General features: G+C 40.1%; 1 protein-coding gene across 17 annotated transcripts in view; it reads left to right on the top strand.

The window, feature by feature from the left end:
* Cobll1 (cordon-bleu WH2 repeat protein-like 1) overlaps window positions 1-21557 on the top strand; it is a 160303-nt gene extending 138746 nt beyond the window's left edge. For 16 of the 17 annotated variants that reach the window (XM_087651676.1, XM_087651675.1, XM_087651672.1 and 13 more), the window contains 4 exons: window positions 34-131; window positions 8784-10681; window positions 12719-12898; window positions 20352-21557. In XM_087651676.1, the coding sequence (XP_087507802.1) occupies window positions 34-131; window positions 8784-10681; window positions 12719-12898; window positions 20352-20438 (2263 nt within the window). In that variant the 3' untranslated portion in view covers window positions 20439-21557. 17 annotated transcript variants of the gene reach the window in all.
* The last annotated feature ends 208 nt before the right edge of the window (window positions 21558-21765 follow it).

The following is a 21765-nucleotide window of genomic DNA, read 5'->3' as shown; positions in this document are numbered from 1 at the left end:
CATCTCACGTACATTCATTGTCTTGTCTTCCAGAGGGCCACATCATCCTGTTGAGTGCCTTATAGGCAATGAGAACAATGTATCTGACAGTATAAAAGACTTGAAGAAACTGAGCCCAAACCAAGAGAGTGGTGAGTTTTACAAATAGTAATGGCCAACCCTCTCATAGAATGTGACGAACAAAGGACTGTTCCTAAGGACATGTTGGGGCAACTCTTTCGTGTATTGGTTCATTTAATAACTGTCTCATTTATGAGTATTATGAGAACTATTATTCTTAGTTTTCATATTACAGATGAGAAAACCATGAAGATGCTGTCTCATAGCTATTAAGTGGTGGACCTAGGATTTGAACATGGACAGTACCACAGTGGTCTTTTAGCTCTCTCGCTGTTCCTCATGATGGTCCACCTTTTGAGGCTATAGAACTTAAATTTCAGCTCTTAAACTTTGGTCCTCTGTGCATCTGTCTGTGACCTGAGTTCCTCTCAGTTCCCTAGTGCATGTTTTACTTCATACTCATATTGCCACACTTTGGATGAAACTTGCCTGCCTGATTTTTCAAGCCATCCAACTATGCAACATCGTTTGCCACCATTTCTCCATTCCCATGCCTAAATTAAGGCAGTTTCTTCTTTTGTTCATGATGTAACGGGTTCAGTGCTGCCAGTTGGCCTAGGGTCATGCTGTCCTTGAATAGCAAACTGTTTCCTTCTACTTTGGCCATTCAGTTTCTATCCATATCCTTCTCCTGTGTTAACTTTGTTACTTGATTACTGCAAGCCACGCACTTCAGAATTCCTGACTTTCCAGCCAAGTCATACAGTGTTGGATAAGGGAACAGAATCTGTGACTTTCTGTGAAACCTTTATAGCACAGAACAAAATGTGAAGACATACCTCACATATCTACATAGGATGGAGCTTCAGAATAGAACGATGCTCAGTAGAGAAGTCAAGGAATTCATGATGATCTATATATCTTAAGGGAATGGGAAAGCCTATGAATTCCTATGGTCCAGTCTGTGCTAAGTGAAAACTTTAATAATGAACACAGGGCTATAGAATTCATGTTTGGGAAGGAAATAGGTAGTTCCAATACTGTGGTTGATGATGGTAGGGGTAGTGGCGGTAGTTGTGTGTGTTTGCCCTGCATGTACTGCAGAACTCTGTAACTAATGTGACTGTATTTGTATCAGATTAATATCTTTTTCAATTTTAGTATTCTTCTCTGACAGTTTATTAAAATGTTCTCAAGCTCTTCTTGGCTCTGATTTTCATTGTCTCTGCTGTTATGGCAATAGTGATGCTATTGAAAACTATAATTTTTATAACTATTACATTTGGTAGTTAGTTTATTTATTTTGCAATGCTAGGCTTTGTATATAGGGTTTTGAACACAGAGGGGAGGTCTCTATCACTCATGTAGATCCCAGTCTTCAGAGCTCTTCCTTACACGTGGCATGGAGACTCAGAGCTGAATTCTCAGTACTCAGAGGGCTGAGACACTAACCCTGCTTAAATAGTAAAACTGTCTAAAAATCAACCAGTCACTCCCCTTTTTAATCCGATAGTCACTTCAGTAAGATTTTGACACCAGGCTAGTGCTAGGTTAGTTACAAGAATATCTCAGTAATATTTTCTCTTATCTACATGTACATTGTAGTGACCTTTATCAACTCACAGGTGATTCTAGAAAATAATTTCTATTATCCTTAAGATATTTTGTTTTCTTTTTCTTTTTTTTTTTAAATTTATTTAATACGTAATAATAATTCTTTCGTTTCCGGGTAAACATCCCCCTCCCCGCTCCCCTTTCCCATGGTTGTTCCCCTCCCAACCATCCCCCCATTGCCGCCCTCCCCCCAACAGTCTAGTTCACTGGGGGTTCAGTCTTAGCAGGACCCAGGGCTTCCCCTTCCACTGGTACTCCCACTAGGATATTTATTGCTACCTATGGGGTCAGAGTCCAGGATCAGTCCATGCATAGTCTTTAGGTAGTGGCTTAGTCCCTGGAAGCTCTGGATGCTTGGCATTGTTGTACATATGGGGTCTCGAGCCCCTTCAAGCTCTTCCAGTTCTTTCTCTGATTCCTTCAACGGGGGTCCTATTCTCAGTTTAGTGGTTTGCTGCTGGCATTCGCCTCTGTATTTGCTGTATTCTGGCTGTGTCTCTCAGGAGAGATCTACATCCGGCTCCTGTCGGTCTCCACTTCTTTGCTTCATCCATCTTGTCTAATTGGGTGGCTGTATATGTATGGGCCACATGTGGGGCAGGCTCTGAATGGGAGTTCCTTCAGTCTCTGTTTTAATCTTTGCCTCTCTCTTCCCTGCCAAGGGTATTCTTGATCCCCTTTTAGAGAAGGAGTGAAGCATTCACATTTTGATCATCCGTCTCGAGTTTCATTTGTTCTAGGCATCTAGGGTAATTCAAGCATTTGGGCTAATAGCCACTTATCAGTGAGTGCATACCATGTATGTCTTTCTGTGTTTGGGTTAGCTCACTCAGGATGATATTTTCCAGTTCCAACCATTTGCCTACGAATTTCATAAAGCCGTTGTTTTTGATAGCTGAGTAATATTCCATTGTGTAGATGTACCATATTTTCTGTATCCATTCCTCTGTTGAAGGGCATCTGGGTTCTTTCCAGCTTCTGGCTATTATAAATAAGGCTGCGATGAACATAGTGGAGCACGTGCCTTTTGTATATGTTGGGGCATCTTTTGGGTATATGCCCAAGAGAGGTATAGCTGGATCCTCAGGCAGTTCAATGTCCAATTTTCTGAGGAACCTCCAGACTGATTTCCAGAATGGTTGTACCAGTCTGCAATCCCACCAACAATGGAGGAGTGTTCCTCTTTCTCCGCATCCTCGCCAGCATCTGCTGTCACCTGAGTTTTTGATCTTAGCCATTCTCACTGGTGTGAGGTGAAATCTCAGGGTTGTTTTGATGTGCATTTCCCTTATGACTAAAGATGTTGAACATTTCTTTAGGTGTTTCTCAGCCATTCGGCATTCCTCAGCTGTGAATTCTTTGTTTAGCTCTGAACCCCATTTTTTAATAGGGTTATTTGTCTCCCTGCGGTCTAACTTCTTGAGTTCTTTGTATATTTTGGATATAAGGCCTCTATCTGTTGTAGGATTGGTAAAGATCTTTTCCCAATCTGTTGGTTGCCGATTTGTCCTAATCACGGTGTCCTTTGCCTTACAGAAGCTTTGCAGTTTTATGAGATCCCATTTGTCGATTCTTGATCTTAGAGCATAAGCCATTGGTGTTTTGTTCAGGAAATTTTTTCCAGTGCCCATGTGTTCCAGATGCTTCCCTAGTTTTTCTTCTATAAGTTTGAGTGTATCAGGTTTGATGTGGAGGTCCTTGATCCACTTGGACTTAAGCTTTGTAAAGGGTGATAAGCATGGATCGATCTGCATTCTTCTACATGTTGACCTCCAGTTGAACCAGCACCATTTGCTGAAAATGCTATCTTTTTTCCATTGGATGGTTTTGGCTCCTTTGTCAAAAATCAAGTGACCATAGGTGTGTGGGTTCATTTCTGGGTCTTCAATTCTATTCCATTGGTCTATCTGTCTGTCTCTGTACCAATACCATGCAGTTTTTATCACTATTGCTCTGTAATACTGCTTGAGTTCAGGGATAGTGATTCCCCCTGAAGTCCTTTTATTGTTGAGGATAGTTTTAGCTATCCTGGGTTTTTTGTTATTCCAGATGAATTTGCAAATTGTTCTGTCTTACTCTTTGAAGAATTGGATTGGTATTTTGATGGGGATTGCATTGAATCTGTAGATTGCTTTTGGTAAAATGGCCATTTTTACTATATTAATCCTGCCAATCCATGAGCATGGGAGATCTTTCCATCTTCTGAGGTCTTCTTCAATTTCTTTCTTCAGTGTCTTGAAGTTCTTATTGTACAGATCTTTTACTTGCTTGGTTAAAGTCACACCGAGGTACTTTATATTATTTGGGTCTATTATGAAAGGTGTCGTTTCCCTAATTTCTTTCTCGGCTTGTTTCTCTTTTGTGTAGAGGAAGGCTACTGATTTATTTGAGTTAATTTTATACCCAGCCACTTTGCTGAAGTTGTTTATCAGCTTTAGTAGTTCTCTGGTGGAACTTTTGGGATCACTTAAATAAACTATCATATCATCTGCAAATAGTGATATTTTGACTTCTTCTTTTCCGATCTGTATCCCCTTGACCTCCTTTTGTTGTCTGATTGCTCTGGCTAGAACTTCAAGAACTATATTGAATAAGTAGGGAGAGAGTGGGCAGCCTTGTCTAGTCCCTGATTTTAGTGGGATTGCTTCAAGTTTCTCTCCATTTAGTTTAATGTTAGCAACTGGTTTGCTGTATATGGCTTTTACTATGTTTAGGTATGGGCCTTGAATTCCTATTCTTTCCAGGACTTTTATCATGAAGGGGTGTTGAATTTTGTCAAATGATTTCTCAGCATCTAGTGAAATGATCATGTGGTTTTGTTCTTTCAGTTTGTTTATATAATGGATCACGTTGATGGTTTTCCGTATATTAAACCATCCCTGCATGCCTGGGATGAAGCCTACTTGATCATGGTGGATGATTGTTTTGATGTGCTCTTGAATTCGGTTTGCCAGAATTTTATTGAGTATTTTTGCGTCGATATTCATAAGGGAAATTGGTCTGAAGTTCTCTTTCTTTGTTGGGTCTTTGTGTGGTTTAGGTATAAGAGTAATTGTGGCTTCATAGAAGGAATTCGGGAGTGATCCATCTGTTTCAATTTTGTGGAATAGTTTGGATAATATTGGTATGAGGTCTTCTATGAAGGTTTGATAGAATTCTCCACTAAACCCATCTGGACCTGGGCTCTTTTTGGTTGGGAGACCTTTAATGACTGCTTCTATTTCCTTAGGAGTTATGGGGTTGTTTAACTGGTTTATCTGTTCCTGATTTAACTTCGGTACCTGATATTTGTCTAGGAAATTGTCCATTTCCTGTAGATTTTCAAGTTTTGTTGAATATAGGCTTTTATAGTAAGATCTGATGATTTTTTGAATTTCCTCTGAATCTGTAGTTATGTCTCCCTTTTCATTTCTGATTTTGTTAATTTGGACACACTCTCTGGGTCCTCTCGTTAGTCTGGCTAAGGGTTTATCTATCTTGTTGATTTTCTCAAAGAACCAACTTTTGGTTCTGTTGATTCTTTCTATGGTCCTTTTTGTTTCTACTTGGTTGATTTCAGCTCTGAGTTTGATTATTTCCTGCCTTCTACTCCTCCTGGGTGTATTTGCTTCTTTTTGTTCTAGAGCTTTTAGGTGTGCTGTCAAGCTGCTGACATATGCTCTTTCCTGTTTCTTTCTGCAGGCACTCAGCGCTATGAGTTTTCCTCTTAGCACAGCTTTCATTGTGTCCCATAAGTTTGGGTATGTTGTACCTTCATTTTCATTAAATTCTAAAAAGTTTTTAATTTCTTTCTTTATTTCTTCCTTGACTAGGTTATCATTGAGTAGAGCATTGTTCAATTTCCATGTATATGTGGGCATTCTTCCCTTATTGTTATTGAAGACCAGTTTTAGGCCGTGGTGGTCTGATAGCCCGCATGGGATTATTTCTATCTTTCTGTACCTGTTGAGGCCCGTTTTTTGACCAACTATATGGTCAATTTTGGAGAAAGTACCATGAGGAGCTGAGAAGAAGGTATATCCTTTTGCTTTAGGATAGAATGTTCTATAAATATCTGTTAAGTCCATTTGGCTCATGACTTCTCTTAGTCTGTCTACGTCTCTGTGTAATTTCTGTTTCCATGATCTCTCCATTGATGAGAGTGGGGTGTTGAAATCTCCCACTATTATTGTGTGAGGTGCAATGTGTGTTTTGAGCTTTAGTAAGGTTTCTTTTACATATGTAGGTGCCCTTGTATTTGGGGCATAGATATTTAGGATTGAGAGTTCATCTTGGTTGATTTTTCCTTTGATGAATATGAAGTGTCCTTCCTTATCTTTTTTGATGACTTTTAATTGAAAATTGATTTTATTTGATATTAGAATGGCTACTCCAGCTTGCTTCTTCTGACCATTTGCTTGGAAAGTTGTTTTCCAGCCTTTCTCCCTGAGGTAGTGTCTGTCTTTGTCTCTGAGGTGTGTTTCCTGTAGGCAGCAGAATGCAGGGTCCTCGTTGCGTATCCAGTTTGTTAATCTATGTCTTTTTATTGGGGAGTTGAGGCCATTGATGTTGAGAGATATTAAGGAATAGTGATTATTGCTTCCTGTTATATTCATATTTGGATGTGAGGTTATGTTTGTGTGCTTTTCTTCTCTTTGTTTTGTTGCCAAGACGATTAGTTTCTTGCTTCTTCTAGGGTATAGCTTGCCTCCTTATGTTGGGCTTTACCATTTATTATCCTTTGTAGTGCTGGATTTGTAGAAAGATATTGTGTAAATTTGGTTTTGTCATGGAATATCTTGGTTTCTCCATCTATGTTAATTGAGAGTTTTGCAGGATACAGTAACCTGGGCTGGCACTTGTGTTCTCTTAGGGTCTGTATGACATCTGTCCAGGATCTTCTGGCCTTCATAGTTTCTGGTGAAAGGTCTGGTGTGAATCTGATAGGTCTCCCTTTATATGTTACTTGACCTTTTTCCCTTACTGCTTTTAATATTCTTTCTTTATTTTGTGCATTTGGTGTTTTGACTATTATGTGACGGGAGGTGTTTCTTTTCTGGTCCAATCTATTTGGAGTTCTGTAGGCTTCTTGTATGCCTATGGGTATCTCTTTTTTTAGGTCAGGGAAGTTTTCTTCGATGATTTTGTTGAAGATATTTACTGGTCCTTTGAGCTGGGAGTCTTCACTCTCTTCTATACCTATTATCCTTAGGTTTGATCTTCTCATTGAGTCCTGGATTTCCTGTATGTTTTGGACCAGTAGCTTTTTCTGCTTTACATTATCTTTGACAGTTGTGTCAATGATTTCTAGGGAATCTTCTGCTCCCGAGATTCTCTCTTCCATCTCTTGTATTCTGTTGGTGAAGCTTCTATCTACAGCTCCTTGTCTCTTCTTTTGATTTTCTATATCCAGGGTTGTTTCCATGTGTTCTTTCTTGATTGCTTCTATTTCCATTTTTAATTCCTTCAACTGTTTGATTGTGTTTTCCTGGAATTCTTTCAGGCATTTTTGCGATTCTTCTCTGTAGGCTTCTACTTGTTCTCTAAGGGAGTTCTTCACGTCTTTCTTGAAGGCCTCTAGCATCATGATCAAATATGATTTTGAAACTAGATCTTGCTTTTCTGGTGTGTTTGGGTATTCCATGTTTATTTTGGTGGGAGAATTGGGCTCCGATGATGCCATGTAGTCTTGGTTTCTGTTGCTTGGGTTCCTGCGCTTGCCTCCTGCCATCAGATTATCTCTAGTGTTACTTTGTTCTGCTATTTCTGACAGAAGCTAGACTGTCCTATAAGCCTGTGTGTCAGGAGTGCTGTAGACCTGTTTTCCTGTTTTCTTTCAGCCAGTTATGAGGACAGAGTGTTCTGCTTTCGGGCTTGTAGTTTTTCCTCTCTACAGGTCTTTAGCTGTTCCTGTGGGCCTGTGTCTTGAGTTCACCAGGCAGGTCACTTGCAGGGGAAAAGTTGGTCCTACCTGAGGTTCCGAGGCTCAAGTGTGCTCGTGGGGTACTGCCTAAGTCCTCTCCGCGGCGGCAGCAACCGAGGAGATCTGCGCCGCTCTTTCCGGGAGCCTCCGTGCACCAGGGTTCCAGATGGCGTTTGGTGTTTTCCTCTGGCGTCTGGATGTGCGCAGAGTGCAGTCTCTTCTGGTTTCCCAGGCGTGTCTGCCTCTCTGTAGGTTTATCTCTCCCTCCCACGGGATTTGGGTGCAGAGAACTGTTTATCCGGTCTGTTTCCTTCAGGTTCCGGCGGTGTCTCAGGCGCAGGGGTCCTGCCGCTCCTGGGCCCTCCCCTACGGGAACCCAGAGGCCTTATACAGTTTCCTCTTGGGCCAGGGATGTGGGCAGGGGTGGGCAGTGTTGGTGGTCTCCTCCGCTCTGCAGCCTCAGGAGTGCCCACCTGACCAGGCGGTGAGGTCTCTCTCCCAAGGGGTTTGGGAGCAGAGAGCTGCTCGTTTTCTTTTTCTTTTCCTCATATGCACTTATCTAACCCATCATTTTGTCCCATTGTAGACATCGATGCTAGTTTTCAATAGTGGGAAAATAGAAAGATAATACAGCAGCTACCTTCTCCCTCTATCAGCATTCCTTGGAACTGATAACAGTCATTTATAGATATTTGATGGGCACCATCATTAGATATGAACGAGGGTGGGCAGCTCATTTATAGCTCAGTATAGGTTGCCTTCTTCATAGTCTTTGGGAATAATTGTAAAATGTTGCCGAGAAATAGAGAGTAATAGGTCAACTCTTGGAAAATATGAGACCTACAATCAGAGTCTTAACATTAATGAATTAGAGTTGCTTATCAAAGATTTATAAAAATATTTTTACACACAATTATTTTTCCATAGACACAGCCTTTACTGTCTTCTTTGTTCAACACTTGCCTTTGTTTTATTAGGGTGAAAGTGGATTGTAGCCCTCAAATTATCTAGTTTTAGATAGGTGAGACACATTGAAAAATTGAATTCCCCGGAAACCGGGAAAGGGAATAACACTCGAAATGTAAATAAGAAATACTTAAGTTAATAAAAAAAAGTAATTAAAAAAAAGAAATGGAAAAAAAAAGAAAGAAAAATTGAATTCTCCATTTTAAAATATGTGCTTGACAATATTTTCTTTTGCTCTTAGTAATTCAAAATGAAGTCGTGGTCTGTGCTACAAGCACAGATTACGTGAAAAACAGACCAAGGGAAATGGAAGCCACCATAGAAGGAGAGGCACAGAAGAAAGTCGGGGATGTGGAAGCTGAAAGATTGTCAGGCTCTCCTGCAGGTAGAATGGATGATGTTCAAAGTTCAAGGGAAAATCATCTAACAGCATCACCAGGACCAGATCAAAAATCGAATCAACCACGTGTAGAGAAGACAAAAATGCAGGATGCAGCAATTCAGGCCACCCCTGCCTGCAGCACTTTTGATGGGAATCACGAAGCCCATAATTCACCTGACCTCAGGGTTGATGAGACTGCACAGACTTTGGGTAGCAGCACATCAACTCAGCACTCCTCTGCAAGCTTCCAGGATTCTGTAAATGCCTCAAGAGAAGTCAGGAGTCAGGGCACCTCAACCTATGTACAAGATAGACTCCCTGTGAAAGAGGCAGCTTGTACTTATGGGAACAATGACGCTTTATCTCCTATAGATGGAAGTGGTAAGAATCCGGCTGCTTCTTCCCTAAAGAACTTTCCACTTTATAGGCAAGACAACCACCCCAAGCCAAAACCTTCAAATGAAATTACGAGAGAGTACATACCTAAAATTGGAATGACTACTTACAAAATAGTGCCTCCGAAATCCCTGGAAGTGGTGAAAGACTGGGACTCAGAAGCAGCGGGGAAGAAAGATAACCAAAAGACGCTTGCTGTAGCACAGAAGCATGCGATTGAGACTATGACAGAGACTGCCGTGCAAGCAGAAGCCCTTGTCACGTCTAAAAACTCACAGCAGCCTCAGCCTGACCGTACACCAAAGCCCAGCTCAGGAACAGAGCATCCTTTGCACAGGACTGTGAGCTCACCAGTTGGTACCGAGATGAACCCTCCCAAGCCTCCCAGGATGACTACGGACACTGGCACCATTCCTTTTGCACCGAATTTGGAAGATATTAACAATATTTTGGAGTCAAAATTCAGATCCCGAGCTTCGAATCCCCAGGCCAAACCAAGTTCATTCTTTTTGCAGATGCAAAAGAGAGCCTCAGGCCACTATGTGACATCTGCAGCTGCTAAGAGCGTCCACACTGCCCCTGGGCCTACCCCTAAAGAACCAACAATCAAGGAGGTGCAAAGGGACCCACAGCTTCCTCCAGAGCAGTGTCTTTCTCCCTTGAGTGAAAGGACTCACTCTGCTCCTCTGCCCAATATTTCAAAAGCTGATGATAATAGAATTCAGAAGCCTGCTGAGACTTCTCCTCCTCCTGTAGCTCCCAAGCCTATGGCTCTTCCTGCCGAGACCTCTCCTCCTGCTGTAGCTCCCAAGCCTATGGCTTTTCCTGCCGAGACCTCTCTTCCTCCTGTATCTCCCAAGCCTATGGCTCTTCCTACAGAGGCATCTTCTTCTCCTATATCTCCCAAGCCTATGGCTCCTCCTGCTGAGGCCTCAATTCCTCCTGTAGTTCCCAAGCCTATGGCTCCTCCTGCCGAGGCCTCTCCTCTTCCTGTAGCTCCTAAGCCTATGGCTTTTCCTGCCGAGACCTCTCTTCCTCCTGTAGCTCCCAAGCCTATGGCTCTTCCTACAGAGGCCTCTCCTCCTCCTGTAGCTCCCAAGCCTTTGGCTCTTCCTGGTAGTCAGGGAGCCTCACTAAACCTGAAGACCTTGAAAACATTCGGGGCCCCGAGACCATACAACAGTTCTGCCCCCTCACCCTTTGCCCTTGCTGTGGTGAAAAGGTCACAGTCGTTCAGCAAGGCATCTCCAGAGTCACCCAGTGAGGACTCCTCTGCCCAGCCTCCAGCTGCCATACAGGATGGAAAGACACAAACAGTAAATCAGCCTACGGTGGGCTCCCAACATGATGGTGTTGATAAGGTAATTCTTAACTTTTCCAGTGTAAATTATCAGATTCCGGTGCAACTTGGTTAAAGTAGGGGGCAGCCTGCTTTATACCAATCCTTGGTTATATTTCCGTATTGCGTGGCTGAATTAATATCGTTGGGAAAAGACTGGTAATACTTAAGAATCCGAGGTTTTCCTCTGAGAATTATAATCCATTTAACTCAGACCTTGTTATATGGCATTGTTATATAATTGTATCATTAGCAAATATTTTAAAGTTTCTTTATTCATCCCTTTGTATAATTATTGAAAGTAGTGACTATTTTCCTGTGCTTTGCTGTATATTTTAACTGTTGTCATGGTTTATTTTTCTCTTCCACTTTCATGGTACTATGTAATAGTCAAATAAATAGGTTTTTTTTTTTTTTTTTTTTTCCGGAGCTGGGGACTGAACCCAGGGCCTCTATCACTGAGCTAAATCCCCAACCCTCAAATAAATAGTTGTTTTTTTTGTTTGTTTGTTTTTGTTTTTTTTTTTCCAGAGCTGAGGACCGAACCCAGGGCCTTGCGCTTGCTAGGCAAGCGCTCTACCACTGAGCTAAATCCCCAACCCAAATAAATAGTTTTAATTACTTGAAATAAATAGTATCAAAGATGGCAGGGCCTCAAAGTGTTCAATTGTACGTTTGTTTTGTTTTTTTGTTTTTTTTGTCACACACATTAAATGTTAGCTTGTCAAACATCTCACAGATAATTTAATTTAAAATGAAAGTAGCCTTAAAATGTAGTCTTCTTAATTATCCAATTTGTTATTTTCCATTATAAATATGTAGACTATAAAATACCATCCAACCATGGTAATTTAGAAAAAGTCCCATTGACCTGAATTGTCAACTAAGAAGCTTGCTTTCTGGATTCACATAACATAGTCAAAGGAGACGATTAAACTCGCAGTGTGGTTCACGGTAATCCGAAGGCAATCCTACAAAAACTACTTCAAATACTTGACTCTGGTAGTATTTAAAGAATACCTTCGCATATGTGTGACAGTTCCAGGAGCATTTTGTACAGCTCTCTCAAACATTCCTTAACTAAGAGAACAGTGACCTTGCTGCTGAGTAAATATTTTTCTATAACGTTGAGGTAATATTTATCTTGAAGGATATTTCCTCATACGTTTGATGTTTATTGTTGTTAGGGTAATCTAGCATTGGGAAGCATATGTGATACAGAGAGGGATTCTTGACTTTGGGGTAGAGCTTCCCTTTTCCCTGAAACAGATCGCCATTCCTGAACATTTAGCTCAGCTCAGCTTAGCTCAGATAGAGTTTTGGGTCACAGCCTCAGCCTAGTGTAGTTCATTTAAACAGTAAAGATATATATTAGGCAGTTTGTAAAAAAACAAAAAAAATTAAAGATTGCTTGATATAATCCTTCAGTTTAATTGCTCAGTAAATATTTGTTCTTAAGAGGTTTAATTAAATTTCTGATTATTTAATTTGGAAGCTCTTAACGTTTATTTTTAGTCTTACGGGAAAAGTCAAGAAAACCAGCTGAGCTCGTAGTTCTTGAAGTTTCTAGAAACAGAAAAAGACTCAGGCAGTGAAGTGTAGTAGAGACATTAACATCTCCGTGTTAAATCATACCGGATTCAGAAGTGTGAAGTTGCCGGTGTCCAGCTGCCTTGTGCACTTGCCTGAGTATGTTAGAATGGTGAAAAGAGGCCATTTTTCAGTTAGTGGAATTTTTGACCATGGTTTTTGGCTCTGGTAGCCAGTTCCATGTGTTGGCAGTATTAGTGTTGTTGGATTCACACACAGGGAGATCGCCACTTTACGCACGAATCCAACATGTGCACATGGTTCTAAGCTGGGAAGGGAAGATATATTATTGATCTCCCAGCGGGCTCTGACAGACTGAGGCATAAAGGGTAAAGATGCAGAGCTGTGTCTGTGTCACGAGTGTGGCAAGCGTGGTTTTGAAAAGAGTAATCAGTAACAAAAAACTTTTTTTAAAAATAGGCCTTTCTTCTCTTGGAATTCATAAAAATATCTTGCAATTTTTTTATAGCAAAATAAACCTGTTCAGAATGAGCACAGTTCTCAGAGGCTGACTCCCGCTGATGGCCCGTCATCGTTCACCCTTCAGAGACAGAGTTCTCTCAACTTCCAGAGCTCTGACCCGGAGCACATCCGGCAGAGCTTGCTCACCGCAATCCGGTCTGGAGAGGCTGCTGCCAAGTTGAAGAGAGTAAGTTTACCTTATCAGATGGGTAACTGTGGGCTTATTTTTAACCTTGTCAAACTAGTACTTGATCGGGTGTTCTCCGAACATTCACATATGAACAGGAAAAATGACAGCTGTTACTCTTTTCTGCCAGAGATCATTTTTGAGGTATAAAGAGAAGGAATTCAGAGTCTTACACATACCTAAAAGCATGTCAAGTCATTTTTTTTTCTTTTTCTTTTCCTTCTTTTTTTCCCCCACTCTGTGGGCCAGGCGCAGCCTATGACTGTATTCATTGCTGTGTTTGTAGAAAAGCTAACCTGAACTCTCATTTTAAGAAGTTACTATAGCACCGTAAGAAAGACTATTAAGCCCAGCCCAGCCCACCCCACCCCATTTTTTTCTTCCAGAAAAGTGGACTTTTACCAATGAGACCATTTATGTTTGCAGTCATCTCTCAGTGGTCAAAGTAACTGCTATATCTGGGTTTTAGGGACAGTTTTATAGCTTTAGTTACAGAAAGCAGAGAGGAATCTAGAGAACACAGAGGACTCATCTGGTGCACAGTGGACAGAATGTAAGCATCACAGGCAATGCTCTCCTCCCTCTCTACCTTCTTCCTCTGAGAGACAATGTTCAGATTGACAAGCCATTGTGGTGGACCCTCCACAGTCATGCTGTGAGAAGCACCTCAACATGGACGTTCATATTTCACTGACTTCCCTGGGTTTCACAGCATGAGCTTCCTTGGTAATCACATTAGAATGCATTCAAAGAGGTATTAAGAGACTTGTCAAAAAGTGCACTGAGTTCCACAGAAATTAAAGCTACAAAGGAATAGAAATACTGAGAGTAGTGTCTTTGGTTTTTCTGCCACATTAGCTCTTGCTGTGCAGAACCATCCAAGGCAGTTGCTCTACGTGTGTGTGTGTGTGTGTGTGTGTGTGTGTGTATGTGTGTGTGTGTGTGTGTGTGTGTGAGAGAGAGAGAGAGAGAGAGAGAGAGAGAGAGAGAGAGACAGACAGACAGACACCACTGAGGCAAAACAATGTATGAAGTAGTTTCAGAAATGATAGAAACATAATGGAATAAATCAGAGGACACATCTAAATTTTGCAGATTATGTATAGGTACCAAGGCAGCAGAAAATTCATAGAGATTTAAATGTTGAAATTAGTATTTTTACCAGTCTTTACAATTTTTTTTTTTTGGTCAAGGGGAAAATAACACCGATGTCAATAAATAGCACATTCTTGTTTATGAAATATTTTCTGTTCTTTACTCAGGATGTTAAAGAGGAGTTCAAGCCAATTGCCACCAATCTAAAGATTCCTAAGTTCAATAAATTAGAGGCACACACATTTTTACTAGAAACACAGGGTGGGAAGATAATTAATCCCAGCCTCTGCCTTCTGTGTAGCCTCGACCTGAAAAGCAGTGTTGCATTCGATGTATAGGAGCTCCCAGTGCCTACACGGGAATTGAATGCAATGCCTTAGGACTGGCAAGTACATATACTACCTGGTTTCAGTCTTCTCATTGCAGAATACTGTATGTTGAACTGCACTGTGTTTCAGGCCAGCAGCTGGATGCTGGTGGATGCTTGAGACTGATTTGGCTTTCACACAGGAAACTCTTCACAACTTCTAGAAAGAGCTGGCTCTGAGCCAACAGAAAGGAGACCTAAATGATGTGCTTATAATTGCATCCTATATAAAACTCATTACATTAGATTCTATTGAGGATAAAACTTTATTGAATTGAGCAGGAGGTTATTAACAGCTCAGAGGCCCATAGAGTGAACTCTTATGTTTTTAATGAACACTTCAGACACAATCTATTTTATTTCACTAATGGAACTGGTTATGTTCACAATCTCTAAACATAGTGACGAGTATTTCAGTTCTAATATATACTCTTAAAAATTATTTTTCTGGGGGGGCTGGAAAGATGATTCAGTGATGAAGAGCACTGACTGTTCTTCCAGAGGACTCAGGTTCAATTCCCAGCACCCTCATAGCAGGTCACAACTCCAGTTCTGGGGGGTCTGACACCTTCACACCAATGCATATTTGAAAAAGTGGAAATATATTTTTGTAAAACAAGACTGATTATATATATATATATATAATATATATATACACACACACACACATATATATATATAAAATCGCTGCTCATGCCATATTTGCTATAAGTTGCAAATAAATATAACTTGAAAAATGATAAACAGAAGTGTTTCTGAAGAATAGACCATCTTACTGAAACATTTTTTATGTTCTTTGAGGTTCCATACCTTGACAGTGTGTGTTGATCATGTCCATCCTCGGCCACCATCCCTTCACTCCTCTGACTGCTCCCCGCCCCTCCCAACTTTATACCCACTTGGGGAAAGCTTTGGTATTAATTTTGATGATATCCATTCCTCCCCTCAGTCTTCCCAGGTCTGCTTCTCATCCCTTTCTCTCCCTATTCTGCGTCTTCTTTTTTAAGAAATCCCACCAAGCCCAGTTGGTGCAGCCCATGTACTCTGGAGCATTTGGCTAACTACAGAAGTGTGGTTAGCCTACCACAGAGGCACACGCTTAAAACTCGAGTTCTTCTTTGCCAACAGCCATCAATCATCAGCTCTTCACCGGAAGGTGGGGTCTCATGTGACTGATCTGTTGTCTCCAAAATCCACTTCCTTTGTAGTCATCCACCACTTCTGACTCTTTCTGTCTTTCAGCTTCCTCTTTCCCAAAGGTCCCGGAGCCTTGGGAGGAGGAATTGTGGTATAGATACCCCTATTTTGTGATCTCCCTCTTATAATTCTGAACCAGTTGTGAGATCTACTGCAGCTTCTCTGATCCTCCTGAGAGGTGCACTACTCTGTGTGCATATTGCTAAGTCATCAGGAGTTGGTTTAAGGAATAATAGTCGCAGATTTTGTTTTAGGGACCTATGACCCGTCTAGCCAGAGGTTTGGGGACTCCAAGAACTGTTCTAGGTTTGAGTTTCACCATGTGGAGCAGGTCTTAAATCCAGTCTGAAAGTGGTTGGCTATTCCACAATATCCATTCTACTCTTGCACCAGTGGGCCTGCCTTACAGCAATGTGAACTCAGCAAGGGTGGTGACACCATACACAAGTCCTGCACAAGCTCAAGCTAGACTCTGAATGTGGGATGGGGAGCTGGCGCCATGTTTGCCCGTATCTATCTTTGAACTCATTTGTTCAGTTTAACTCCAGGTACCATCTGAGCTATATCTCTGGTTCCTGGAGAGCAGCTATCCTCTGTTAGAATAACTACCTGGCATCAGAGCGTTCAGCTCATGTGTGTTTTGTGAATGTGGCTGTGAACATGCTGTGATCTTTTCATGATTCTCTGGGGTTTTTCCATATCTCACTCGTGTAACCATGGAGACTAGCTGTCTTCATACAAAGCTTTAATTAGCCTATAACAGTATTTTCAAATTGTGTCCAATCTTCAGACTTATCAATGAATTATAAATCAGCAGATTGTTCATAGAGAATGAAGGTAAATCATCCATTCTTGTTGGTCTGCTCTGACACAAGAACTTCAGCCGCTTTCAGTGTTTTGTGTTGCCCCTGAATTAATTCATAATCAGGCTGTTGCATTGTTATGAATAGAATATTGTTTTTAAAAACAAGGCCTAAAGTAAATTTGTATTTTATACTTCATATTGTAGATTGTCTTGGAATGTAAAATTTATCTGACCAAATGGTAGTATGGAAAGAACAAAAAGTCACGTATACCTTGCAGACTCTTCCTGCCTTGTATCATTTAATTAGCTTGCTTTTTATTCTTAATTTTTTGTTTTGATTTTTAAACAAAGGATCATACTTGACAGTTCTTCTAAATAAATAAAAGTTTTTGTAAAATTAGCTAGTGTTTCATAGGCACAGTTTGGATTGGGTGTCCACTCATGAAAATTCTTTAACCATCAAGGGTAGATGATCTACGAGCACACCAGTAAGTTCGTAAATATTAGTTTTTAAAAAGTAACTTTTCGGGGGTCTCGAGAGGTGGCTTGGGTTAAGAGTACTGTCCGTTCTTGCAGACGACTCAGGTTCAATTCCTGGTGCCCGTGTGACCACTCACTACTGCCTCTAGCTCTAGTTTCAGTGTATCAGAGACTCTCCTCTGGCCTCTGTGAGCACTAGGAATGCACATAAGACAAAATGGATCATATTCAAAAATAGCTGTTTTCAGTGAATTGTGTACATTATGTATATAGTTCAAAAAAGTCAAATAATACTTAGTTTCTGAATGTTTCTTAAATTTCTATCTAATTTAAGAAATATTCTAAATCTCTGATTTCGGAATTAATAAATTATCATAGATTCTAATGATATCTTCCCATATTAATATATTTAAATATCAAAGAAATACTTTTTTCTTCTTTAAGATAACCTCTCTTTAGTTATCGGAGGTTTTTGTTTTATTTGTTTGTCTTTTTGTTCTTTTTGAGACAGGGTGTGATTTACCTATTCTAGCTGAGGGTAGTCTTGCTTTCACAATCCCTTTGCCCCAGCTTCTCAACATGCTAGGATTACTATAGGTTGATGCCCTCACATCTGGTCAGTAATAGCATCTGGCATATTGCTGTGTAAACTTCTACAATATTTTATTAGTGTATTAACAAATCTAGTTTTTACAATGGAAACTTCTAGAAATATATTAACTTACATGTCTGTGAAGCTTCCCATCATAGGTAGATCTATGCTATTTAAGATGATACTGTATTTGCCCTTCTTTATAAAAAAAAAATTAGCTTTCAAAATACTAGGTTTCTACTTGGGTTTTTCTACATGCATTTTAGTTGACTCCCCCTTGACTCCTCCATCTACCTCTTCGCTCCTCCCAGTATAGCATTTTGCCTCCCTTTCTACCTACTTTTACTTGGTTCTCCTTTCCCGCTCCCTTCCCTTAAATTATGTTTTCCATCCAGTTCCATGGCCCCTTTCTAGTTTCCTCGCCTTTATTGATATTTGCCTTGCCTGGTGTCCTACTCACAAAATCTGTTGCTATTTAAATCCATGACCAAAAAGCAACATGGGAAGGAAAGAGTTTATTTGGTTTACAGATTCTAGTCCATCATCAGAGGAAACCAAGGCAGGAACTCAAGGCAGGTGCTGAAACAGAGACCACAGAGGGTCCTCTGCCTACTGGCTTTCTTCCCAAGGCTTGTTTAGCTTGCTTTCCTATACAATGCAGGACCACTTGCCTAGGGGTTGATACCACCCATAGTGAGCTAGGCTGTACCACATCAGTCATTAATCAAGAAAATGCCTTACAGACTTTGGGCCAATCTAATGAAGGCATTTCTCAACTCAGGTTCCTTCTTCTCGAATGACATTAGCTTTTGTCAAGTTGCCAGAAAACTCACCAGTACACCTGGATAATGCATAGCTAGCAATGAGAATTTAATATCACACATGTGAGAGAGCATATGGTGTATGCCTTTCTTTGGGCCTTTCTTACTTTGCTTAATATGGTATTTTGCAGTTCTAACTGTTTGCATGCATGTTTTGAAATTCCATCTTTTATTGCTGAATAAAATGTCTTTGTGTATAATACAATTTTTTTTATCTCTTCATCTATTCATGACCATTGAGGCTGATTCATTTCCTTGCTGGGTTATCCATAGTGATAACCATGGATGTACAAGGATCCATGAGTTATATCTCTGAAGCAGGGTATGGAGTCATTTGAGAGCATATCCAGGAGTGGTATAGTATTTCAGGGTCATGTGTTTCTTCTATTTTTAGTTGTTGGTGAAGCCTGCTTGCTAATTCCACAGTGGCTTTGCTAGTGTACACTTCCACTCACAGTGGATAAGCGTTCTTTCCCCCACTTCCGTCTTTTTTTGGTGGTAGCCATTTTGACTCAGGTAAAATGGATTCTCAAAATAATTTTAGTTGCTCTGATGGCTGTGGCTAGAGTTGTTGAACATTCTTCAAATAGTCATAGGTCATTTGCATTTCTTCTTTTAAGAGCTGTCCAGATCACTGATGCTTTTATTGGTTACCAGTTTTATTTTTATGGTGCTTAATCTTTTTCAGTTCTTTATATAATCTAATGTTAAGTCCTCTGACTACCTCAGTGGCAGCATGATGTTTGATATATACTGGATGAGATTGAACTGGGTTCTGTTTATGGTGGTACAACGAGCAAATTTACTTCTGAATAGCAAGTTACCACTTTGGTTTTGTGATTACATTTGTATATTTGTTTCTTCTTTTCCTTTTTCTGTTTCGTTTTTCGAGACAGGGTTTCTCTGTGGAGCCTTGAATGTCATGGAACTCATTCTGTAGACCAGGCTGGCCTCAAACTCTTAAGAGATCTCCCTGCCTCTGCCTTCCAAGTGCTGGGATTAAAGGTGTGCACCACCACTGCCTGTCCATTTGTTCCTTATAAAGAATTATGAGGGGACCCAGTGGAAGAGCATTTGATGCTCTTTCTGAGGACCAGAATTGAGTCCCCAACACTCCTGCCTGGCAGCTTACAAAGAATTAAAACTCTGGCTCCACGGGATCTGATATCCTAAATCTTTGCTGGTCAAATTTCAATAGAGAGATTGTTTTTCTTATAGTATTTTATTGTATTTTATATCTGAAACACATACATATGTATGTATTTATTATTCATGATACGTAGGGTTTTTTTTTTTTTTACATTCTTCTAAGGCATTTAGAAAATTCTTCAGTCTTGGGGGGTGGGGTAGGATGTCTGACTCCGCATCCCACACTAGCCTGGAATTCTCCTGCCCCATTGTCACCAGTTCAGGTGTATACCATCCTGCTTGACTGTCTTAAGTGATTTTGTTTTCTTCCAGTGGTTTGCAAATGGAACACTCAGCCATTGGGTTTTGAAGGCTGAGTGTTTATTGATCGAAACTTCCTGTGAAGCCCTTCTATCATTCGATTGTTCCAGGCATGCTGGTTACAGGCCTGACAGCTGGCTATAGCCCTTGCCATGAAAAAATTCTTAAAGATCCAATTTTGGTGGTTGATGCTTATGTCTTGAATATATAGGGAGTTGCGAAGTGGAGGAGTTCAAACTACTTACTGTCTGACATTAGAAGCAAATTTGTAAAAATTTGCAAGATTCACTGTAACTTTTTCAAAGCCCTTTGAGAAGCCAGGATTCATCTAGCTGAAACTGCACTGAACAGCTTGGCCTGCAGTCTGTTTGTGCTCTTGTCTTTTATGTTGGCTTGGTAATTTTATACAGATTAAGATGTGTTGATGGGTTATTTAACTTGTTTGTTGTGGAAATATCAACTCTCATTTTTCCATTTCATGATAGAGTGAACATTTATTCTTAATTATTTGTAAATCGTTGAGTGATAAATACTGAAGGCTAACGTTTACAGCTGAGCAGAAGTTATAATGAGGTAATTGTTAAAAATTAGACAGCTGTCCCATTTTATAAAAACTGATGGGAACAAAATGTGTTTCTTCCTCTTAGGTTACTGTTCCGTCAAATAGAATATCTGTGAATGGGAAGTCGGGGCTCAGCCAGCCCATGTCCATTGATGCCCAGGACAGTTGCTGACATCACCCTGCTGTGACGCACTTCACCAACCAGCTTTCTGCCTACAAGAAATACTGACAAATATATATTCAGATGTACATTAATATATAAATCTGTTCAAGAATAAACATTTGTATTATGGATTTAATGCCAAAAGAAAAAAATGAGAATTTATAATTTATAATACTTTTTGGCCTTTTTGTTATAGCTAAATACTGCTGCTTTAGAAATGTTAAACAAGGTGTCAATGACTTGTTTTTCCAATGATGAGTAATCACTGCTTATGTTTTTATTTTTTCTTACGGACACAGTGTGCACCATGAAACAAAGGTGTAAATTGAGATTTATAGATATATTGTATGACACAGAAACAGGCAAGCACAGACTAACATTTACTGCCTCAGCATTAGGCTATAATTAGAAAAAGAAATTATAGTACGGCCTTTGTTGCTGAAAGATGTGGAAGACTAGTAAAACAAATAAATAATGTTCAGTTATTTTTACTGAAGAGTCACTAGGAGACTTATTTTATGTCTTTTTGAATTACAAGTGAGTGTCGGATCTGTAGGAAACAACTGAGTATTTTTAAATAGAACACTTTAACCTTTAGAAGTCAAATTGCACAAGACAACTTTAAGATATTTTCTGTATATAATTATGATGTTGTTACACAGATATTACATATTTTCTAATGCCAGAGGCCTTAAAATGTTCCTATGAAAATGTTGATACATTGTGACAGCTATTTCACTTTTGGTATAGGGAAGAATAGGGTTAGTTTATGTGCACATTCAAAACCTCGAAGTTAAACATATGCAAAATCCCAATTTTAATTTAAAAAAAATGCTAAATTAGTCACTTATGTAGCTCAGATGCTAGTCACCTAAATAATAATATATATTTTCCTGAATGCCAAAATGGTTGAGAGAAACAGTACTTGCTGTGTTGGCTTACAGTGGTCTAGAGGTTTAGAACATGTTAGTGTCCTGAACTTCCTTCAGAATTTCATTCCTCTTTTATTCAAAAAACTACACAATCAGCCTGACACTGTTTGAACTCTTACTAAAGCTACTGGATTATCTGTCATCTTGACACATGTGAACCTTTTTCCGTTTAATAAAAGCAAGTTATATATTTGAAGTCTGTTGTTTCCAGTGTAGCCTGCGTTAACTAGTATATTTGAATACCTGGTGTGGAGAACGTGTAAACGTGTATTTTTTATGAGTGTGGATTTTGTCCTGCATGTATGCCTGCCCGCTCTGTGTGTCCAGACCCTGTGAAGTCCAAAGTAAAGCACTGGATCCCCTGGAACTGGGGGTGGAATCAGAGTCATCTGAAAGAGCAGCCG

This window comes from Rattus norvegicus, chromosome 3 (assembly GCF_021556685.1).
Source record: "Rattus norvegicus strain SHRSP/BbbUtx chromosome 3, alternate assembly SHRSP_T2T, whole genome shotgun sequence".
NCBI lineage: Eukaryota > Metazoa > Chordata > Mammalia > Rodentia > Muridae > Rattus > Rattus norvegicus.
Note: the sequence above shows the minus strand (reverse complement) of the source record. Positions and strands in the feature narration are given on the sequence as shown.